This window comes from Artibeus jamaicensis, unplaced genomic scaffold (assembly GCF_021234435.1).
Source record: "Artibeus jamaicensis isolate MK-2021 breed Jamaican fruit bat unplaced genomic scaffold, CSHL_Jam_final contig_464, whole genome shotgun sequence".
Taxonomy (NCBI): Eukaryota; Metazoa; Chordata; class Mammalia; order Chiroptera; family Phyllostomidae; genus Artibeus; species Artibeus jamaicensis.
This window is the reverse complement of record NW_026521842.1, coordinates 18,840,074-18,863,977: the sequence shown is the minus strand read 5'-3', so window position 1 is coordinate 18,863,977 and position 23,904 is coordinate 18,840,074. Positions and strand designations below refer to the sequence as shown.

Below are 23,904 nucleotides of genomic sequence, written 5' to 3'. Positions count from 1 at the left end.
TCTATGTAAGGGTACACCCCTGCAACATATACGCACAGCTCTGCCTCTTGCACCAAATTAGATAGGGTTTCTGAAACTACCTACTTTTACCTAGAACCATTGTACCCGTTCTATCCCTTATGTTAGACAGTAACTCTGAGAATGTAGATTCTTGCAGGTGGTCCTGGCCTTAAGAGCCTTCTGACTCTTAGCATGGATACAGTGTTAAGGTGCCAGGTCAGAGAGAATTAAAGAAATGTGCCTCTAACAAAAGTAGCAGAAGCTTTGTTTCAGACTAGGACAAGAAGGCAAAACACATTTGTTTGGAGTTTGGGTTTGTTTTTTGTTTTTTTGTTTTTTTTTAAGATTTTATTTATTTATTTTTAGAGAGAGGAAAAGAAAGAGAAAGAACGGGAGAAAAACATCTGAGTGCAATAGATCCATTGATAGGTTGCCTCTCACACGCCCCTAACTAGGGACCTATCCTACAAAGCAGGTATGTGCCCTGACTGGGAATCAAACCAGCAACCTTTTGGTTTGCAGGCCCGTGTTCAGTCCATTGAGCCAAATCAGCTAGGGCACAAAAACACTTTAAATTTTAATTTTTAATTAGTCTTATATATACTTGCAGGTTTTAAGTCATATTATTCCTATCATTTAGATGATTGTTCAGACCCATTTTAATCTTAGGTATCTGGGTACTATGAGTACTCACAAGACTTCAAGAGCCAAAGCTATGAATTGGCTGATTTTTTTTTCCTGTTTTTTATTGTATATTCAGTTTGCATTTATCAAGTACTTACTAGTCTAGGCATGGTGCTAAAGTGAAAACTTCTTATAATACATGGTCCCTGTGCTCAAGGAACTCTCGGTCTCATAGAGGAGAGAAATACATGAGTATTTATTCATGTGACACAAGAGATGATACTGGTGGTAGCTACAAGCAGGGCCATTGAAGTCCACGTCCAGTTCTGATTTTGGCTTCCCCCCAAAAGGGGGAAAAAACTATGACAGCATGTTTTCTAAGGTAAAATTTAGCTAACAGCAAGAAGGCCCTCTGTCAGTTTTTGATAAGTAGTTACAGGAAATATATAAGATTTAAACTGGTTTTGTTAATAATTCTTTAATATAAAATATACAGAGTTGAATTTAATTGTCTCATGTTATATTTTTTTAACCATTTGTTGGTTTAATTCAGGACCTAAAGAGGACCATGAGCTGTGATTGAGTGCTGCATCTTTTAAGTCTTTTGTCTGTCACAGTTTCGTACTGACCTCTGCATATAGCAGAGATGTTAGTAATAGCTCTGCCCTCTGCCCACTGGATGCTAGTAGCACACCCACCCCAGTGGTGACAACTGAAAATGGCTCCAGGTCTTGCCAAATATCCCCTGGAGGCAAAGTCATCCCAGGTTGAGGACCACTGGTCTGTAGGTTCTCCCTCTGTCCTTCCCATTTTTTCACCTGGTGGTTTATTGGCAGAAGAAACTGGGTAGTTAATCCTGCAGAGTTTTCTTTAGTCTCGGTTTCACTGGTTTCATCCTTGTAGTGTAATTTAATATTCTGTCAACAGTTTCTTATTAATTGGTAGTTGGATCTGGCGAATATATTAGTTTCCAGTTATTTTTGCTTTGTTTGATAAGACTGCTTCATAGGTAGTCAGGAGGCACATAATGTGTGTTGTGTGTTTGTACTATTAATATCCATTGGCGCCTAATTCATTCCTTAGGGGACTTTGTTTTAAATATATATATTTTCATTTATACAAAATTTATTTTTAAATAACAATCTGTGTTCTCCCTTAATAAAGGAAGGGGAAATGGAAGGTGAGGCGGTTGAAGCCATTGTGGAGGAATCTGAAACTTTCATTAAAGGAAAGGAGAGAAAGACTTACCAGAGGCGCCGGGAAGGGGGCCAGGAAGAGGACGCTTGCCACCTACCCCAGAACCAGACGGATGGGGGTGAGGTGGTCCAGGATGTCAATAGCGGTGTGCAGATGGTAATGATGGAACAGCTGGATCCTACCCTTCTTCAGATGAAGACTGAAGTAATGGAGGGCACAGTTGCCCCAGAAGCAGAGGCTGCTGTCGATGATACCCAGATCATAACGTTGCAGGTTGTAAATATGGAAGAACAGCCCATAAACATAGGAGAGCTTCAGCTTGTTGAAGTACCCGTTCCCGTGACTGTACCTGTTGCTACCACTTCAGTAGATGAACTCCAGGGGGCTTATGAGAATGAAGTATCTAAAGAGGGCCTTTCAGAAAGTGAACCCATGATATGTCACACCTTACCTTTGCCCGAAGGGTTTCAGGTGGTCAAAGTGGGGGCCAATGGAGAGGTGGAGACACTAGAGCAAGGGGAACTTCCACCACAGGAAGATCCTAGTTGGCAAAAAGACCCAGACTATCAGCCACCAGCCAAAAAAACAAAGAAAACCAAAAAGAGCAAACTCCGTTACACAGAGGAGGGCAAAGATGTGGATGTGTCTGTCTACGACTTTGAAGAAGAGCAACAGGAGGGTCTGCTGTCCGAGGTTAATGCAGAGAAAGTGGTTGGTAACATGAAGCCTCCAAAACCGACAAAAATTAAAAAGAAAGGTAAAGTGATTTTTTCCCATTATATTCTTGTAAAACCAATTTGGAATGAAGTACATAACACAGTGCATATGCAGGTTATTTTATACTAAATGGATTTTTTTTTTAAGATTATGATGTTAGTGCTAGTCTTCTTGGCCAGTCTAGAAGTTTTTCCAGACTGAGTACTAAGTCCTGAAGAGAAAGAAGTCAATCTGTTAGCGGCATGAGATGATTATGATGCTTGTAGAAATTTAAGATTGGGATTAGTCATAACACTTTTTAACCCGACGACAAGTAAGTGTTTTATTTTGCATTTAGGTGTAAAGAAGACATTCCAGTGTGAGCTTTGCAGTTACACGTGTCCGCGACGTTCAAATTTGGATCGTCACATGAAAAGTCACACTGATGAGAGACCACACAAGTGCCATCTCTGTGGCAGGGCATTCAGGACAGTCACCCTCCTGAGGAATCACCTTAACACACACACAGGTGCTGGATAAGAATGTTGGGGACTACTGCATAGCAAAGGTTAAAACTCGGGTTTTAATTATCATCCAGGCTGGTTCCAGTGGGAAGTTCAAAGATTTTTGTTCATTCTTACGGTACCCTCTTTATGCTATGATATCTTGTAAGCAGCTGGACTTAGTTAAACAAATGTAAAGAAAATTTAGTGGGAAATAATCTAAATTACATAAGGATGATGATCCAGAAAAAGATTATCTGTGGTAGTTAACCTGTCATTTCCTGAAGACGTCACCATTGTGTTGCTAAGGTTTTGACAGTGATTGACAAAAAATGACCCCAAAAATTCCTAAGTGGAAATTACCAGCCACTGTGATGAAGAACGTTAGAAATAGAAGTGAAATCCTATCTTTGTAAAAACCATGGTTTCTGATTGTTTTACCTCAAGGAAGATAAGTAATTCATAATCTCAGAATGGAAAGTTGAAGGCATCATTCTAGCAATTCAAACATTTATTCATTCACGCTCCATACATACTTCCGTATTCTAATATTAGCTTCACCTCGACTATGGTCAGGTCTCACAGGCACTAAAGTGGTGGGACCATGCACTGGATCTCTCTTTATGCTCTCTTCCAGGCTCTTTGCATTTTGCATTTTCATTGTTGGCATTTGACTCTTAAGTGCTAATAATGAGACTTCTTTCACCCAGTTCTTTATGCAGAATAGCTTTCCTCTGTTTAGATGCTCCACCTCATTTTACGTGATAATGAGCATGATTAAGTGGGCATTGGCCTGTAAGCAGTGGGCTGTGTGTATTTGTATATTTTTGGCTAATGTGACCTAGTCACTTTTCACCATCTTCCTAGTTTCTGCTCAGACACTATATGTTTTATTTGGTAGTTTGAAGACACTATAAAAGCAGCAGATGACTAGATAAAAGCACCTGGCCTTTTGGTATGACTTCCCAAGATGGGCGAGAACAGTGTGATGGTCTAGTCTTCAGCTTTGAAAATAAGAAGTTTGGCCTGTCCGGTTACTCAGAGCTGAGTTGGCAGGACTCATTCATACTAACATTAAGGGGTCAGGTGCATATCAGAAAATTGGTTATGGTGAGGAAACACCTTTTCATGTTTTAGGTGCAGTTGTGTTGCATTCTAGGGGATGCTCTGTGTCAAGATGCTGTAGCAATTGAAGTGTGACTTGGTGAGCCTGGATCTTGAGCAGAGAGATACATGTGGGCGCATGGTGTGACCTGATGAAATCTCTGTCCCACAGCATGTGCACTTCTTCCTTAATTGCCATGCTTATGTCTACCAGAGGCAGGCCTCTTTCTCTCCTCTAGACAGTGCTAGGTAAACATTGGAGACTCACTTTTCACATTACCTGGTCACAAGAGAAGTGGATGCTGCTTTCCTTACCTGTTAACTATTGTTTTACTTACCTACCTGTACCATCAGACTATATGTTTTTCATAGACAAAAACTCTGTCCTTCACTCCTGCATCCTCAGTGCTACTAAAGGAGCAAGTTGAGCAAATGAACATACCTTGGAATTTCTTAGTTTTGATCATGCTCCAATCACAGTTCCCTCTCTGTGGTTCTCTCAGTCTTGGGCAGAATCATTTCTGTGATGGCTACCTCCCTGCATTCATTACATTGTAACTAACTCTTCCTAATTCCATTCTCAGAGGTAGCCTGCCTTTGGTTTGGGTGGTTAGGATTAATTTGCTGTCACCCCTTTACCTGCAGCTCACAATTGAGGATGATCCCTAGTTTCTGAACGATGGTCTAGAAAAATAGCACTCTGTTCTTCTGTCAGCTTTATTTCCTTATTGTCATTATTACTTGGGCATGATGCTTCCAGTGCAGTATTCAGAATATAAAGTAGCTAGAAGAGGTTGGCCATAGTAATATGGAACATTAAAAACAGTAAGGTACTTCAATGAATGGAAAAAGAAATGTAGAGGGTATATATATAATTAGCTTATAAAGTATTCAAATGTTCCATGAATTGACATGCAGATCATAGGATGTTAGACATAGCTGTCGGAAAGTGTTGAAAGTGATCTATTTAAATCACATAAAGACAATACGATTTTGTAAAGCCTTTGATAAATCTCTAGAATTCTTTATCAAAACAAATGTATTTAGAAAACAAGGTATTATATTTGTTTTTGTTGTTGTTTTTAAGAAAAAACTTGAAGCACTTTTTCTCAGTCTATTGAGATCTTGCTTCTTAGGTATACCTCCTCTGTTTGGCTCAGATAAATTTTTACAAATTTTTAAAAATCTGCTAAGAATATGGATAGCCCAATGGCCCTTATGTCTAATCATAATGCAGTAGATTTAATGTGCAGAGGATCTGAAGTCAAATATCTGTTAACTCTATGACCTGTATTGGATACCAGATTGAGGTTTAAAAGATTTTCTATATTTTTTAGCAAGGGTTGAAACAGAAATGGTGTTTCTGTTAACTTTTAACTTGTATTGACCAGAATATTCACAAAATGGGGATAAAAAAGGATTTTGCATTTAAAGACATGCCAGGTGGGTAATTAAGAGAAACTAAGTGTTCAGCATGTTCCTGATATTTTGGAGTTAGTGTTACAAAGTCAGCCACTCCCTCTCATAGCTTTTGGACCTACTTTCAGGCTAGTGCAGAGTCGGTGAAATAGCCAGGGGTCATTCTCATGCTGCTAGGAGTTGAGCTGTGTCACTAACTGTGCCCTTGATCTTGTCTTCCTGTTATACCCTCTTTTCTCTTAGGTACACGTCCTCACAAGTGCCCAGACTGTGACATGGCCTTTGTGACTAGTGGAGAATTGGTGCGGCATCGTCGTTACAAACACACCCATGAGAAGCCATTTAAGTGTTCCATGTGCGACTATGCCAGTGTAGAAGTGAGTGTTAAGCTTTTTGTTGATTCCTCTCTTAAGAAGACCGTGATTGCAATGTGATATAAACTACCCTAAACTGACTTAAGATGAAATAGAAATCTCACTAGATTATTATACATTCCCACTCCTCTTCCCCACCACTAAAGGAAACTGTAATGAGTGTGAAAGATTTACCCATTAAAGAAGAGCTCTAGTTCCACACATTATTACAGATAACTTTCACCATACTTCACAGAAACAGTGAAAGAATTTATCACCTTTATTATTTGAGACAACCCTGTTAACAAAACTGGATAACAATACTACCAAAAAGATAACTGTCTTATTCTCACAGAAAAGCAAAAATTCTAAGTGATTTTTAAAATTGAATTTAATAATATATTTCAGAAATAAATGGTTACTAAAAAGTATATATAAAATGCAGGGATAGTTCAACATTAGTGTGCACAACAACGTTGAGAGACTAAAGAAAAACCATATGGTCACTTCTATAGATTATTAAAAAAACTAATACTTAGCACTCAATTACTGTCTAAAGTTCTAGCAAGTAAAGAGTAGAAGAAAATGTTTTTAGTATAAGGCATGTATGCCAGAAACCTATATAGTAAACCATCCGAATTAACTCTGAAACATTGGAAATAGTTCCATTAAAATTTGAAACAAGACATCCATCTTACTGTTATTTCAACATTATTGGAAATCTTAGCTAAGAGAAAAGAATAAGAAATGAATGATGAATGGAAAAAAACAAAACTGTCATTTCTTTCAGACATTCTTGCTTACAAAGAAAATTCAAGAGTATTAGCTAAAAACCTAGAGTTCATTTGGGTAGCCACAGAAATCAGAGACTTAGCTTATACTATCACTAGTAGGGAACAGGCTCAAATTCTAACAGCAGTAAGATGATGTAAACTGAAGAACAAAACATCTGATACCTGTATGAAAAAACTTAAAACTTAATTTTTCCGAAGGACACTAATGAAGAGACAACACAAGTTGATTCCACATTTCAACTGGAAGGAGTCAGTATGAATAAGAACATTTTAAAAAAAAAAAAGGGGGTGTGTGTTACAAAACCACACAATAAATGAAGATAGTGATATTGGAGCAGAAATAAATACCTTGTTGGGACAGAATAGAGTCTTGTGCTTGTAGGAATTTAATGTGTGATAAGTAGGGAATTATTCAGTAATGCTGTTGGGACCATTGTTGAACTGCTTACAGGCTGCGACAGTTTGCTATGTAGCACTTACAAGTGCAAGGGAATTTTTATTGTGAAATTTGGAATACTTAAAATTTTTTTTTCAAATCAAAGAGTAGTGAGTGTGTTCAAAGCACTTCTTAGAATCAAGTTTGCAAGTCACTGTTTTGTTGGAAATGTACCCACAGAAGACGAAAAGCATACTCAGTAGTGAAGAAGGTAATTAAGGGGCTCCTGAAGCACGGCCTGTCTGGGAAGTGCTGATGACAGGAAGAGGGGCTGAAAGGAGTTGAAGCATGTGCTTAATAATTCGGATTCAACATTTGGAAGAAAACTGATGCATAAATAATCCCATATTATTTTTAAATTATTATGGAAAATTCAAACATACAAAGCAGGTTGAATAGTATAATACACCCTTATGTCCTTATCATCCAGCTTAAAAGTTAATAATGACCAGTTTTGACTTGTGTGTCCCTGTTTATGTACCGCCCCCCCCGCCTTTTTTGGTTTATGATATAGATTTGAGAAACAAAGATTACAAAGAATGAGGAAGAAATGCTACATTTTAGATTTTTTCTATGCTCTGAACTTAGGAGCCCCAAAGCTAAGCTTTTGTGCCTCACCCACAGCACTCACATCACAGTCTTTGTTAACTGGAGTGTAAGAAGTTTGGTTGCTTTTGTGCTTCAGGTCAGCAAATTAAAACGCCACATTCGCTCTCATACTGGAGAGCGTCCGTTCCAGTGCAGCTTGTGCAGTTACGCCAGCAGGGACACATACAAGCTGAAAAGGCACATGCGAACCCATTCAGGTAGGACTGCTCCCTCCCTTGTTGTGTTGGTGGGTCACTTTTCAGTGGGGCTCATGGCACCATGTGAACTACCACTTGCCCCTGTTGCCTATCTGAATGGAAGCTGGCGTGACAGTATGGAATTCATGGGGATTTCTCTATTATATCTTGTGAATTCATTGTTCTGAATATACTTTGGAGAATGGAAAGTTTTTACTGTAGAAGTCTGAGGAGACTACAGAACCCAGCACATTCAGTTTTCCTGAGGCCTGTCTTTTCTTAAAAGAAAACCCTACTTGTAGGTTGTCCTCCTATTGTCCTATTGTCCCATCCGCCCGCCCCCCCCCCCAAAGGCAAGCATTGCTATAGGAACTACTCTCTAAGATGTATGACTCTGTGGCGAAGTTGAGCAGAGCAGTGGTGGCAGCAGCAGTTTAGGACTTGTCTGTCATCTCTGAGGACAGTGGGCCAGGCATGGGCCTGAGCCTTGGCCTTCCTAAGACCTGCAGATCTTCAGTGGCTTTGCGTGTCTGCCTCCTGAACTACCCTCCAGTTAGTGATAGTATTTAAATCATTTCATCTAATTTATTCATTCTGTACTTCCTTTTAAGGGGAAAAACCTTACGAATGTTATATTTGTCATGCTCGATTTACCCAAAGTGGTACCATGAAGATGCACATTTTACAGAAGCACACAGAGAATGTGGCCAAATTTCACTGTCCCCACTGTGACACTGTCATAGCCCGAAAAAGTGACTTGGGTAAGTAAATTAACCAGTGGATATTTTAAGGGATTTGTGAAAGTATGAAGATCATAAATAAGATTTTATTTTGGAGTTGTATAAGTTTGTGTGTGTGAATGGCCTGCTACTTAATAAAAGCCATTGCTTAGCTGCTATTTTTTTTTCTATCTCTTTTTTTTTTTCTCTTACTACAGTCAGGCCACAAGATTCTTTCCTGAATGTAGCTCATCTGTAAATTAATGGGAGCTGTAATGAGAGGAAACAGAGTATACCTTTAATTAGTAGCCAGAATGTTAAAGTCCCCAAATAGGCAAGTGACATAGTATGATTCAAACTAAGGTCAGTCCACTTCAGATTTTTCAGAACATTTGTACTTTCTCTAGGTAATTGCACTGTTTTATTGGTAACTGATTATTACATATCTGTGCATAATTAAGCTAGAATTTATATAGAAGCAGTAGAAATTTTAGTACTACTCATACTTAAAGATATGGTTGCTTGGATTTCTCCCTTTGTTTTTCGTATTTAAAGGAAATTTTTTGAAAATACTGCCCTAGTATGTTCTCTGTCCTAGAAAATAATTCTTATATAAACATTTTGACATTTGGATAAATTACTGTACTTTACAAATTGCCTAGGAGCTGTCCAATAGTAGTAGTTTTACTTTCACTCTTTGGATCTTCCCAACAACTGTATGGAGCCATCAGGGCGTGTATTCTAGCTTGACAGGTGGCGAACCTGAGGTTCAGACAGGTGTCTTGAACCAAAAGATAACACAACACAGCTTACAAGTAGCAAAGCTGGGTTTGAGTTCTCTCAAGGCGTTTCTCACAACTGGGGTGGGGGGATATGTAAGTACCCAGGTCACATTAGGAACATAAATTTAGAGGCACTGTTCTCTGATAAGTGAAAGTTTACTGTTCTTGCCAAATAAAAACTAAATTCTAATATATCTCATGGCAGCCTGTGTGAGCTGTTAGGCTACTGTCTGGATTATTCAAGTTTATGTCTCAAAACCAGTCCCAATGAAATCCGTGTTCTTAAAGCAGACTTGATTTCATAGGAAAGCATGGGCTTTAGAGGCAGAGACCTACTAGAGTCAGGATTCACCTCCAAATAAATACTTAGTGTTATGGGAAGTAAACCATCCCTTCGCTTACCTCATTTCCATTCCCCAGAGTTGGCCCTCTTTAAGTTGCTGTATAACCTTGATGAATCAGAGAGGTAGCACCATAAATTTATGATCCCAAATGCAGCCCTGACTGCTCCTGGACAGTCCAACTATTTATTTGTCTCAGGAGCGTCTCCATTTTCCTTGGTGAGTTTGTTCATTGATTCATTCCACAAATGTTTGAGTGCCCGCTGTGTGGGAGGCACCATGACAGGTAAATCACTCTTACTTTAAACCTCCGATTTCCTCCCTTTTTCTGTCTCTCTTGTCTCAATAAATTACCTCTTTTCTTACTTAACAAGAAAATTAAAACAGCACATTCAAACTCCAGGTTCCCTGTTATCAGACCTACCTGCATCTGAATTCATCCTCTCTTTTCCCATCTACTACTTAGAGAGTTGGTGTCATTCTTCTTGGCTGTGGCCTGTCCCTTTGTGTTTGTCTTGGTCCCACTCTCCTGTCTCCTTGGCGGTCTTTACACCATAGGTGTCAGACACAAGGCCCGCGGGTCGAATCTAGCCCTCCACCTTGTTTCTACCTGACAGCAGCACCGAGCTCTTACTTAAGCATTACGGAGTAGCTTTATACAGTCCTAAAATTACATTCGGCCCTTTGAAGGCAACCGTGAGGCTGATGTGGCCCCTGGTGAAAATGAGTGTGACACCCCTTTTCTACACCATCAGTATTGCCACTCTACCTTCCTCGTTCTCCCACTTGGTCTTTCTTCTGAATTCTAACTAAGTATTCTTACATCTCTCCTGTTCTTTTTTAAAATATTTTTAAATTTATTTTTATAGAGAGGGGAAGGGAGGGAGAAAGAGGGGAAGAAACATCAGTGTGAAAGAATCATCTGTTGGTTGCCTCTCGCATACACCCCACTGGGTGTGATAGCTCGCAGTCCAGGCTTGTGTGCGCCCAGGCATGTGCCCTGACCGGGAATCAAACCAGAGACCTTTCACTTCACAGGAGGACTCTCAACCAGCTAAGGCACACCAGGGCAGGGCTCTAGGTTTAACTCTTATCTCCTACGTAACTAACCCTCATGAAGAGTTACGTCCCTCACATCTTTTCCTCAGCTCCTGGTTCCCCTTCCAGCTGGCTTGGACGCCCCATCGCTCTGTAAAGTGATTCTTGCTAAGGTCACTGATGACCCCACATGCAGAATATAGGGAACATTGTACTTTCTACCTCCCTTGATCTCTTAGCATCATTCTCTGTAGTGGACTGTGTCCTCTTCCTTTTTTGTTCGTTTTTGCCCTCATCCTCGAAACACTTTTTTCCTTTGGCTTCTGTGGTACCATACCCTGTTGGCTTTCTTATTTTCTTCAACTGTTTCTTCTCAGCCTTCTCTTACTTTAACCCTTTCTCCTCTCACCAGTCTTAATTAGGTTTCTTAAAACACGACCCATGGCCTGGCCAGTGTGGCTCAGTTGGATATTGTCCCAGGAAGCTAAGGGTCACTGGTTCCATTCCCAGTGGGGGAGTGTGCAAGAGGCAACCAGCTGATGTTTCTCCCTTCCTTCCTTTCTCTCTTAAAATAAATAAATTTTTTAAAAAAGGGGTGGTGGGCATCTTAAAAAAATCATCTATACTCTTCATTTTTTTAACTTTTTGCTTAGTGATTTCATCAGCTCCGATGGTCTTGCTCGAATTCTAGCAATTCCATCTCTATCCCTACTTTGGTGTCATCGACATTCAAAATTCAGCATGTCCAAAACCAAATCTTTAAAACTCCCTTGAGCTCTGGCTGGTGTTGCTCAGTGGGCTGGGCATCATTTACAAACTGAAAGGTCACCATTTTAATTCCTGGTCAGGGCACATGCCTGGGTTGCAGGCCAGGTCCCTTAGTTGTGGGGGATGTGAGAGGCAACTAATCAATGTTTGTTTGTTTTTTTTTTCACATTGATGTTTCCCTCATTCTTTCTCCCTCCTTTCCCTTTTCTCTAAAAAGATAAATAAATAAAGTATTTAAAAAATAATAAATAATCCTGGCTGGTGTGGCTCAGTGTGTTGAGTGCTGGCTTGCAAACCAAAGGGTCGCTGGTTTGATTCCCAGTCAGGACACGTGCTTGGGTTGCAGACCAGGTCCCCTGGTTGGCGTGTGAGCGGCAACCACACATTAGTGTTTCTCTTCTCTTTCTCCCTCCCTTTCTCTAAAAGCAAATTTTATTAATAAAAAAAATAATAAATAAACCTTGGCCATACCTCTTCCCCCAAATACACACAGCTTGGGCTTCAGCTGTCTTCCACTGTTTTTTTTGTTTTTGTTTTTTTTGTGTGTGTATTTTTTTAATATATCTTACTGATTATGCTATTACAGTTATCCCATTTTTCTTCTCTTTATTCCCCTCCGCCCTGCACCCTGCCTCCCACCAGCATTCCCCCACCTTAGTTCATGGTCATGGATAGTACATACAAGTTCTTTGGCTTCTCCATTTCCCATACTATTCTTAATCTCCTCCTATTTTGTACCTACTATTCATGCTTCTTATTCCCTGTACCTTTTCCACCATTCTACCCCTCCCTGCTGATAACCCTCCTTGTTTCTTGTTTCTATAAATGGCCCCACTGTCTACTTACTTTTCTAAGCCATCAACCAGGTAATTGTCCCTGAACTCAGGTTCCTCTTCTACACTGTATATTTTGTCACTAAGTCCTGCTGATTGAACTCCCTAGATCTCTCATCAGTTCTCTCCCGTCCATACCCTGTGCCATTACCCTTTTCCAAGCCACCATCTCCTCTTAGCCACCAGTGTCTTAACTGGTCTCCTCACGTCTGTTGTTGTTTCTCCTTTTAATTCGTTTTCTGTGTAGCAGTCAGTAATTATTTTAAGAAGCAGGAAGAAATGTATTATGAACTTGTTGAAATGGTTGTTTGTGTTTTCACAAGTTAGACTCGACTTTATATTTTGCTTTCAGGTGTCCACTTGAGAAAGCAGCATTCCTACATTGAGCAAGGCAAGAAGTGCAGATACTGTGATGCTGTGTTTCATGAACGCTATGCCCTCATCCAGCATCAGAAATCACACAAGAACGAGAAGCGCTTTAAGTGTGACCAGTGTGATTATGCTTGCAGACAGGTAGAGACTCATAGTTAGAAAGCAGTAGATGGCTCGCGGGTGTCAGGTTTCATCAGAGGGTTCTCACATACCTTGTTTGGTGGCTATTTTTAAGGGTAGTATTTTCCAACTGTGATTTATGAGGAATGTCACCAGATCGTATCTTGGTCTTCAGCTGATGTTTTACTCAGTCATAGCCTGCCACTCTACTCCCACTTCAGGCAGACTACTGACTTCTTTCCCAGAACTATGGGAATTAAAGAATTAAGATCAGGGCTTCAAAGAAGGGAAAAATGCGGTCTTGGGGCCTGAAGCTTGGGAATGATCTAGAGAATCAGTCCAGAAGAAGCAATTGTACCTACCTGGGATTTATGAGAGCATTACTGCACCCCAGTGAAGATCAGTTTGTCCTCCCAGTGGGCCTCAGTGTTGGGAGAGAAAAGCCTGTCGGCCACGTGCACACAGGTGGTTGCTGGGGTGGGTGGCAGCCCTGCGACAGTCTCTGCAGCCTCTTCCCCACTGTGCTGTCTTTCAGGAGAGGCACATGATCATGCATAAGCGCACCCACACTGGGGAGAAGCCTTACGCCTGCAGCCACTGCGACAAGACCTTCCGCCAGAAACAGCTCCTTGACATGCATTTCAAACGCTATCACGATCCCAACTTTGTCCCTGCAGCCTTTGTCTGTTCTAAATGTGGGAAGACATTCACACGCCGGGTAAGAGTCACAGCTGTATGTCCTCTGTTACAGTTCCTAATAGCATGTTCTGGGTCTTCCACTGCAAAGTGAGGCAGTTCTTCCCACTGCAGTAATAAACGTAGAGACCCTCTATCCTTAGGGATGACCCAGTCATCCCCATCTCAAGGTGCTGTATCCATGTGTGAACGCTTTTGTTGATGGGGACCTCCCTAATAAATCTGTCCTGGATCATCCTTTGGGGCCAAATTAGTCAGGTGTGCACAGGACAGGAAACCTGTCCTGATCCTCCCCTGCTCCTCCAGCCTACAGGCTGCTGAGCCCTCTGTTCAGGGGACCCAGCCTCGTCTTGTCCTTTTTCTCCCTACCTCCTCTCTCCCCCCTCCAAATGGAGACAGTTTCCCCTGAATGAGGAGAACATGTTTAGGACATGCTTTAGCAGACATTCAGACTTAGTATACTCTTTTTTATTTTATTAAACTAAACTAAAGAGAACTTCCAACACTGATCTTTACTTCTTTAGTAATGTCAAAGAGGGTTTGTTCCTTTTGTTAGAATACCATGGCAAGACATGCTGATAATTGTGCCGGTCCAGATGGTGTAGAAGGAGAAAATGGAGGAGAAACGAAGAAGAGTAAACGAGGAAGAAAAAGAAAGATGCGCTCTAAAAAAGAAGACTCCTCCGACAGTGGTAAGTGACTTGTTTCTCAATTTTGTTGTACATGGCAGGTTTTGGTGTCTGGCATGTGTGCGGATGCGCCAGGATATAGACGCGGGCGGGTCACTCTTCCCTGAAAACTCTGACCCTCCTTGGGTGTGTATCTGCCACAGCGGTTAGTTTGTTCCTCGGGCGATCATTTCTTCTTTTTTCCTCGTGGCATTCTGGAAACTGCTTAATGAATCTTTATGTTATATTCATTTAAAGCCAAAACAAAATTAATACCTTTACTCAGTTTAGTGATATTTTAAAGCCAGCAGAGTTTCTTTTCTATGTCCATAACTTTTACATTTAGGAAGCAGGTCTAGATGTGAGCCATGACTCTGTAACGGAAATGAAGAAGGTTGAGTAAGCATCTCCACCAACTTCTGGTTTGACTCCCTCTGTCAGCCCAGCTTTGAGCTGTTTTGATTAAATCCAGGAAGGTCGGCATTTCTCTTTTCTTAATTTCTTCATTTATGATTTAAAACTTTGCCTGTGTTCCTACCATTGATGCTCTTTGAGGTATTTTTGCCTTTCTAATGAAATCCAGGCAGAAGGTATGCTTTGAGGTGTTAGATTCATAAAGAGGGAGAGAGAACCAGAGTGTTGGTAATGTAGGAGTCACATCTGAGATACAAACTAGTTCCAAAGTGTGAGATTCTATAACGTGGGTACTTGGGCTACTGGCAGCCAGTGGAGAAGGCGCAGACATAACTACAAATACAAGCTTTTCATGGGAAAGAGTGTAGAGGGGTTCCGTTTTGGGAAGTGCACTTCCCCAGAAGCACTGCCAGACTGGAGAGACTATAGATGGTGCCTAGTGTATTTCCAAGGATTCATCGTTTAGTCTTCCATGTTGCTTGTTAATAGAAATAATGGGAAAGGAATGCAATTTTTGAAAATTGAATGCATTAAAGAACTTCGGTCACTTATTGTTTAAATTGTAAAACTTGCTCATGAAAGCACTAGGGTATTTTTTTTTTAATATTTAGATCTATAAGAAGGTCCCTTTAATTTGTATTTATTTTAGCAAAACTTTAGCTTTTCTACTCAGAACTTTAGCTGTTTCTGGGAGACTAGTTATCCAGTAAGCATTACTTTTGCTGCCTTTTTTTAATGCAAAGTGTATTTTAAGCAGTATCTTCAGTCATTGAGGCACAGGTGGCAAACACAAAGCCCGAGGACCGATTCTGGCCCTCCTCCGTGTTTTATCTGGCCCAGCACCTTGTTTCTGCCCAGCAGCAGTGCCAAGTTAAGCTCCTTGCCCCTAGTTAAGGAGTAGTTACATTTATACAGTACTAAAATTACCTTCGGCCCTTTGAAGGCAACCACGGGGTTGATGTGGCCCCCTGTGAAAATAAGTTTGACACTCCTGCTGTAAGTTTTAGCTGAATACCTCCTTTAAAACGTCAGTGTGCTTAATTAATTCTTATCAAGCACACACCACCACTCTCTAAGGCTCGGTTCTGCGGGGATGCCTTTGTTTGGCTAAGAAAATGTGTGGACTGTTGGGAAGTGCCAAGGAGGGTCAAAAGGCCCCAGATATCACTGAAGACCCACAAATAATCTTGAGCTCGAGGGTCTCTGCAGGGGCTAGTTGCAGAGCTTCATGCTGCCACAGACATTTCCTCGTTCCCGTGGTTCTGCCCTATTCCTTTCTGTGGGTCAGTCCCTAGTGGTGCTTCACCAGAAGCATTTTATAGCTAAAGAGTTCCTGCATTTCCATAGTTCTTCCTTTTGTCCTCTGTGCTGCTTGTTTGTAGAGCAAAGTTTGGTGCTGGGCCTCATACCTAGTCCTAGTCTCTCACGTCAGGGCTTTTCATCCCACTGCGTACAAAGGCCAAGCAGGCATTTTTGTCCCCTTCCAGAAGGCCTGCCTGTGGGCCATCTGCAGAGATTGACCTGCAGGGTCTACTGCTGTTTTCAAGGTTTTTTGCCAAAATTTGTCCAAGCCAATTAGCCTTTGACCCTATTAATTTATTTTATGTGCCCCCCCCCCCCAAATTCTGACCAAATTCATTTGGTTTTCTAGGCATTTGGCCAACTTAGGCAATAGGGGGTTTGAATAAGTTCAATAGGGAAGTTCTTGACATACTGCCACATTCTAGTATGTTCCCTACATTTTCATTTAGGGTTTCAGTCACATGATAAATGATCCAGTTTGTCCTGAAGATCAGACATTTAACCACAGATTTTTAAATTGAATAAACGTTTGATTTCCAGAGAAAGAAGGATAATGTGGCTGTGCTTCTTGGAGGAAGGCAGTCAGGGTGCATCTTGTGCCACTGCAGGGAGGGGCGGGGGATGGGAACCCATTGGCCAGCTGCAAGGATGGGCAGCAGAACAGCCCCACATCTAGGTCAGAGGTTTGATTTCTACCTGCCACGGCCTAGCTGGGTCTTACGGATCACTTACCTTCTCACTTTTTTTTAATAAAATGAGGGTAACACATCTTATTAAAGAATGTGGTGTACGGTGTCAGTACAGCTGTGTTAGTGTGATAGAGCGTAAGGTACAGAGCATGATTACATGTACTGTCTTAACCCTTTTGATCCTCAGATCACTACTAAATAGGTTGGGCGCTTCACACAAGGAAACTGAGGTCTGGTGTGGTTATTGTCTTAGGTCTCATTCCTAGTAAGAGACCTGGGGCTCAAGCCATATTATTGGGCCTCTTCGATACTCTTTTTACAATAGTTTCTCCTTTTATGTGATTATGGCACTAGGGACAAAGTAAGAGAGGAATGACCCTTTGGATCTGGTACTTAAATTAAGCTGGGAATTAAGTCCAAAAACTTGGCCTTAAGAGAAGCCCATCAGTAATCCTCCTAGTAAACAGGACCTCACTGTGCAGCAGGAACCTGTCTTATTTACACGCATGCGTGTGCACACACCCCTCCACCCATGCAGATGAGCAGGGCCACATCTTCAGGAGTCCATCTCAGGCTTCATTTCCTGCTTTATCCTTGTATAGTAGAAGCAGTATTTGTTTTATTTTCAACTTAAACACTTTGTGGTTTCATTATGTGACTGACATGCAGCGGAGTGTCCTCTAAGACTTTGAAACCCAATATTCTGATGTCTAAAGCTAAAGAAAGCCCTGGCTGGTGTAGCTCAGTGGATTGAGCACGGGCCTGTGAAGCAAAGGGTCGCTGGTTCGATTCCTAGTCAGGGCACATGCCTGGGTTGTGGGCTGGGTCCCCGGTGGGGGACATATGAGAGGCAACCACACATTGATATTTCTCTCCCACTCTTTCTCCTTCCTTTCCACTATATCTAAAAATAAATAAATAAAATATATTTTTTAAAAAGCTAAAGAAAACAATCCAACCCATGTAAAATACTATTGTCAAGTTCATTTGCTTATTAATTCTGCCATAATATTAGTTTACTTTGTTACAGCTGATAGCAAAAGTTTAGGCAAAAACATTTTAAAATAGGCTTTTACAGTGAAAATAAACACATAACCAAACTTCACAGAGTGTATGATTATTTGTGTTCTTTTTTTCTTTTACCACCTGTTCTCCCTGATTTCATGAGAAGAAAATGCTGAGCCAGACCTGGATGACAACGAGGATGAAGAAGAGCCTGCTGTGGAAATTGAACCCGAGCCAGAGCCTCAGCCTGTGACCCCAGCCCCACCACCCACCAAGAAGCGGAGAGGACGCCCCCCCGGCAGAACCAACCAGCCCAAACAAACCCAGCGTAAGTCCTTTGTCTCAGCTCAGTAACTGGCTGGCATCCTGGCAGGTCCTTGTTCTTGGGAAGATGGGAACTAAGCCATGAGAACAATTTAAGGTCATGCCAGGAGCAGGCTCTTAGGAAGCTTTTTTTTTCTCCCTTGTTTTTACTGGGGAACAGCTGGCGCCTGTTACATTTCCATGAATAAAAGGTTAGCATAGAAGGGAACTTACATTCTACAAGATGGGTCCTGTTAACGTGGGAGGGTTTTACAAAACAACCAAAGACACAGTCAGCTGGCAGAATTGTGGTGGTAATGAATGTGAACAGCCAAACTTGAGAGGATAGAGAGGGAGCAGTTTCTGTGCTGAGGTTGCCCCTCCTCTTAAACCCAGGCCTGGGGATTTAGTTGCTGGCCTTCGGATTTATGAGAGGACAGAGGAGGTGTCCACCCTTCACAGAGCATGTGACAGTGCGCCGCAGCCCTGGCCTAGAGCTGCCCTTGTGTGGCGGGCTCTGGTGTCTGTTCTCCTCTAGTGTTGCTCTAGGTCTCATGAAAGCTGGTGCTTTGTTTTGACAAATACAGGGCTAATCCTCTTTTTCAATGTGTTTACTGAGCCTCTCGTGTTGGTGTGTGCCACAGCAGGGTGGTTGGCTGTAGATCCGGAAGTATTTCACACGCACACCCCTGAGTGCACTAAACGCTGGGAGGGCCCTGGGTGTGGGTGAGCTTCAGAATCAAAAACGTCAGGTCCTGACTGTGGCTGGATCACCTCTAAAACACCTACGTCGCACACTCTGATCCTGGTCACCTACTGTCTGCATCACATCTTTTCCTGTCTCAAACTATTAAGGCCAGTGTGACAAAGGAAAACTAAGGCCTTTGAGTGTGTTGTTTGGGAGGCAGGTGGAGACCAGTGCCAGCATTTTTTGCCTTGATAGTTTCTAGAGTACTCAGGCTTCATGTAGGGCCACATTTTAGGTCTTTAAGCCTTTTCTTGACTTTCTGCACACCGTTACTAAGGCTTTCCTGCATTGTTAATGTCTATTTAGTGTTAAGTCTGAAAAGACCTTTGCAGTATTGGGGGCTTTAATGGCGCATTTTGTTTTGTTTTGTTTTGTTTTTGTTTTGGTTTGGTTTTTTGTTCGTGCTCTTTTTTTGCCACAACAGCTATCATCCAGGTTGAAGACCAGAATACAGGTGCAATTGAGAACATTATAGTTGAAGTCAAAAAAGAGCCAGACGCAGAGCCTGCGGAGGGGGAGGAAGAGGAGGCCCAGCCGGCTGCCACAGACGCCCCCAACGGAGACCTCACCCCCGAGATGATCCTCAGCATGATGGACCGGTGATGGCGGCGCCTCGTCGTCACCAGGACTGCTCTGGGCTGTGTTTAAACGGCCTGCATCTTAATTTTTCTCCCTCCTTTCTTCTTTTGGCTTTGGGAAAAGCACCATTTTACACCATTTTACCAAACATACTGAGAACTAAAACTTCAAAGATGATGTTAGAAAAACGTGATTTAACTAGAACTTGCAGTTTGATGTTAGCCAATCATGGAATGTTCTGAGTCCCTGAGGGTTTACTGTGAAGTGCTGAGGACAGTGTTGACGCCTGGCTGGTTTTCTCACATGGAGACAGACATCGAACCCTCCCTCTTGCGATGGTAAACCACTCCCGAAATGGCCACCGGGTTTCTGAGACTTCTATGGTCCTCTTCCCAGGAGAGTTTTTAATTGTAAATGCAGACTTGGGAAGGACTTAGACTTTTAAACTGGTTTTTGCTTTTGCTTTTTCCCTGACTCCCTTTGCTCGGAGTCGGCTGCACACCGATAATAAGGCATGCTACGGTCGGCTTTTGTCCCGAAGGCTTTGCCTTTTTCTTGGCAAAGCTTCTGGTATGGTCAAGCCTGTAAATAACTTTTTTTACATTTTAATCTTTTCCATTAATTAAGAGGTTGAAAAGAAGTGCAGTGTAAGAAAACCCAGCATTTTAATTACTTGCAAATTAAGTTCCGACGGACTCGAGTGTGAAACGCTGAGAGGATTCGGACTGCAATCATGAGGCAGGACAGCGCCCAGACGGCTGCCGCTACAGACGGGCACCCGCGCAGGAGCTCGGGGCCTCCAGCCCCCGGAGCCAGCGTTCGAGCCTTACACAATTAACTTTCGGTTATGATTTCCCATCCACATTTTCTTTGCTCTGTTTGTAGCTGAATTTTGTGTTTTATAAATCCTCTGTTAAAGCAGAAGGGTGATTATGAGTGGGTCACAGCCGCCCTTAAAAGCTGGGCCAAAAAATTTCACTAGGTCAGTAATTTAAACTTCGGATCTTCAAAACAAAAGTAATAATGTGAAGCAAAACCAACTAAAGAATGATTCTTGCACATGAACTGTCACATGTTTAAAATGTGTTTTTTAGAGAGCCTCAGTCTTGTTGATTTCAAACACTTTTTTCTCTTCTGTGTATTGCTTTTAAGAGAGCCATCAGTTAGCTATCAGACTCTAGGTTGATGCATTTTGTATTTAGCTGTACTGTGTGATATTTTTCATTATTTTAGGACACCAACATGAGACCTGTAATATGTAACGGGATTGAAAGCTGGGGAGGAGGATCTACTGCTGTACAGCTAATAAATCATAACGGATTAACAAGTGCTCCAAACACTGTCTTGCGTGATTCCTGCTTAATAAGGGGCCCAGAGGAGTCCTGCATGCGTGGCCTCAGGTGGTACAGGCCTGAGGTACAGGCAGGCTACGTGGCCACTTCTCTAGTAGATGGGAGATGATCTTGGCAGATGACAGGATACTAAGTGCATCTTGCTGTAAATTTTAACTCCCCAAAAGAGTGTGAGTAGATGGACATCTGCCAGCCTCTGTGATCCACTCTAGGGAGTAGGTTCCCCGTGGCAGAGGGGGTGGGCACAGAGGTTAGAGTAGAAGGGACTAATGGGTTACTCTGTCTTCAGAATCTCTGCTCAAAAAAAGGTTGGGATCAGTACCTCCAACTCTGCCAAGTGCAGGGGAACAGAGAGAAAGAGAGAAGCTGGGCCTAATCTGCCCTAGGGAAACTGATTTGAGGGGGAGACAGATGAGTGACCACCAGGAGAGACTCCTGGACAGCACAGCTGCTTGTCAGTGTCGGGAAGCAGGATCAAAGAGACTTGTGTTAGGAAGTATACACATTAGCGAACCCACATCGTCATGCTGCTGCCGGCCATTTCTAGGCCGATTGCTTTGGCAACCCATTCTGGTAAAGGCTTCAGCCACTAATTTTATGGGGGGTTTTGTTTTGCTTTTTTAGATTCTCACTGGAGGACCTTTTTTCATTGTTTTCTAAAGAGCAAGGAAAGGAGAGAAACTGATGTGAAAGAGAAGCATCAATTGATTGCCTCCTGCTACGAGACCAAGGATTGTATGCACCCAGAAGGGGGTTGGGGGGCAGGGGGGATTGAACAGACAACCTGTTGTATGTTCCCTGACTGGGAATCATGATACTCCAACTGAGTCACACCAGCCAGGGCTAACTTTAGGGGGTTTTAACCAGAATTCCAGCTAAACCAGTATTCAGTGGGAAGTAACAGGACAATACATATGCCGCCTTTGGCTGGCTTGTGCTGTCCATGTTTCTAGGAAAACATGGGGTCTCAAGGCTAAACCAGGCAGGCAGAGCATTGGGTCTCCATCCCATCCATGGGCCAGCCCCTCACAGGAACCAGACTACCCCTACCAGAATTGTCTTACTGGGTACATAGCTCTTATCAACTGCTAGGTATTCGCAATAGAAAATCTCTGCAGAACCGAGATGTTTATCTTAAGTAGGGCTTTTCATTTCTCTGTGTATACACTCAGATGTTTGAAAGGTTAAACATGGGTTTGTTTTGGATGGCAGGAGGGCATGAAAAGTGACATGCTCGTGGGAGTTAAGGCTGAGAAGGGATCCCCCATTGCACAGCCCATGGTAATCCCATGTGATTTCATTAAAAATAAAACCTTCAGCCTCGACGACCTGTGTGGCTGACTTGGTCAGGCATCGTCCCACAAAGGGAAAGGTCATTGTTTTGATTGCCAGTTCAGGGCATGCGCCTGAGTTGCGGGTTCTGTCCTGTGGGGACATGTGAGAGGCAACCAATAGATGTTTATCACATCAGTGTTCCTCTCCCTCTCATTCTCCCTCCTTTCCCATCTCTCCAAAAACAACTTAATAAAATCTTTAAAAAATAAAAAGTAAAGCCAGCAGAAGCCAGTTCTCCTGCAAACTTACAGGAAGTTACCTGGCCCGTCTGTAGCAGTCTGCCCCACTGCTAAACCGCGGTGGGCGCTGCAGTAAAGAAACAGCTCCTCCGAGTGTGCCGCCAGTCCACCGTGGCCAGTTCAGCAAGCGCCAAGCCCTCTCTTGCTTTGGAACAGGATTTTAGTCTTTGAAGACCATCTGAGGAAGCTTTATGGCAGCCCTGGGACCTGCAGCCTGGCCTGGATTAGGCCTGTGCTACCTGAGTGGGTGCGCAGGGCTTTTCATTCTTCCTGAGCTGTCAGCATTTCCTGAGCGCCCACGGGCTGTCATGCTGTCTGGAGCACAGGGCAGGGTTTGAACCCGCTGAAGCTACTTGTTGGAGCCGAGTCCCATGTCTTTAGTCTATCTGGATAGCAGTTCTGTTTGTCATTGCCACTTTGTCCACCAGCAGTTACAGGGATTTGCAGCTAGTCCAGCACCCCGGTCCTGAGCATGCTGACCCCAGTTTCCCACATGAGAGCACTGCCTGTCCCCAGAGCACTCAGTAGATGTAGGGACTGATACCACCAGTGTGGCCGCTGGCCTCGAGAGTCCCTCAGCCTGGGGAAGAGCTTGAGCCCTTTGGCCTCCATTCCCTTCATCTCTCTCATCCTTGTCATTCTAACCAGAAAGATCCCAGTGGGGCGGGTTTTCTGTGGTTCTGTGGTTCTGTGGTTAGGGTCGCCACGGTGGACTTGGCGAATATGAGCGCCAGGCCCCGCGGTGAGCACTTCTCATTATTTCATCCTCACAGCCGCACTTTGAGGTCAGTCAATAGCTGCAGCAGCAGCTGGAACTGGAAGCCCAGAAAGGTTGAGTAACTTGTTCAGTGTCAAACAACTGAGAAGAGGTGGAGTCAGGAGTTCCATTTGGGCAGTCTGCTTTCAGAATCTTTGTTTTTGACCACTTGGCCATAGTGTGTGAGACCTACTGAGTTCTCACCCTAAAAGCAGTTTGTGTGTTTTATGTCCCCCCATCAGCCCTTGACTACCACCCCCTGGACCTGTTGCTTAGGGGAGATGGCTGCCCCCAAGTTGTTAAGATTCGGTTTCTACTTTCCGCTTTGTCCTTGTCCTCGGTGCACCTTAGCAAAGGGGTATGAGAGGGTGCTCCCACTGGCCCTGATCCCCAGGGTGCAGAGGGGTAGTGGGAGATAGGAAAGAAGCCAAAGCCACTTTGCAGAGTATCTCCCACCTACTCATGGTTATTTCACCTCTGCCAGCTGAGCTACGGGCAGGCCAGAGGCCATTCCCTGTCTCATAAGTGGAGTTGAATTAGATTGTAACGGATGGGGAAAAAAATTTAATTCCCTCCTGTGAACCTTCCAGAATCTAGGTCCCTGGTCTTTTTATAAGGCAGCATGCTTCTCAGGCCCCTGACCTATGACCTTCTGACACCTCCCAGCTTTGAAGGGAAAAACTCCCCTCTCCTAGCGGTTCCCTCTCCCCAAACTCCAGGTCAGGGAGAATACATACTCCCCAGAAGACTGCATGTACCCCGCCTTTGCACATGAGTCACTCCATCCTCCCTGAAGCGTGTGGAGTTCAGGCTTTACCTGGAGTCTGCCTCCCAACACACACATCTCCACCTTCTGGCCTTGACCCAGCTGAAACCTGATGAAAGCTAAGAAACCTCTTTCACAGAGAAGTGCATCTATAGGCCCATCTGGGG

The 23,904-nt window shown here is 42.9% G+C and overlaps 1 protein-coding gene across 3 annotated transcripts in view; it reads left to right on the top strand.

Annotated features, from left to right (window-relative positions):
• The window catches only part of CTCF (CCCTC-binding factor), a 45,047-nt gene extending 24,430 nt beyond the window's left edge, over positions 1–20,617 (top strand). For 2 of the 3 annotated variants that reach the window (XM_037162681.2, XM_037162682.2), the window contains 10 exons: positions 1,789–2,578; positions 2,876–3,046; positions 5,787–5,920; positions 7,812–7,932; positions 8,523–8,672; positions 12,745–12,905; positions 13,420–13,602; positions 14,137–14,272; positions 17,825–17,986; positions 19,134–20,617. In XM_037162681.2, the coding sequence (XP_037018576.1) occupies positions 1,798–2,578; positions 2,876–3,046; positions 5,787–5,920; positions 7,812–7,932; positions 8,523–8,672; positions 12,745–12,905; positions 13,420–13,602; positions 14,137–14,272; positions 17,825–17,986; positions 19,134–19,312 (2,178 nt within the window). In that variant the 5' untranslated portion in view covers positions 1,789–1,797 and the 3' untranslated portion in view covers positions 19,313–20,617. Of the gene's footprint in view, positions 1–366; positions 476–1,788; positions 2,579–2,875; positions 3,047–5,786; positions 5,921–7,811; positions 7,933–8,522; positions 8,673–12,744; positions 12,906–13,419; positions 13,603–14,136; positions 14,273–17,824; positions 17,987–19,133 lie in introns of those variants that run through there. The other variant, XM_053666753.1, reaches the window with a different exon arrangement.
• The last annotated feature ends 3,287 nt before the right edge of the window (positions 20,618–23,904 follow it).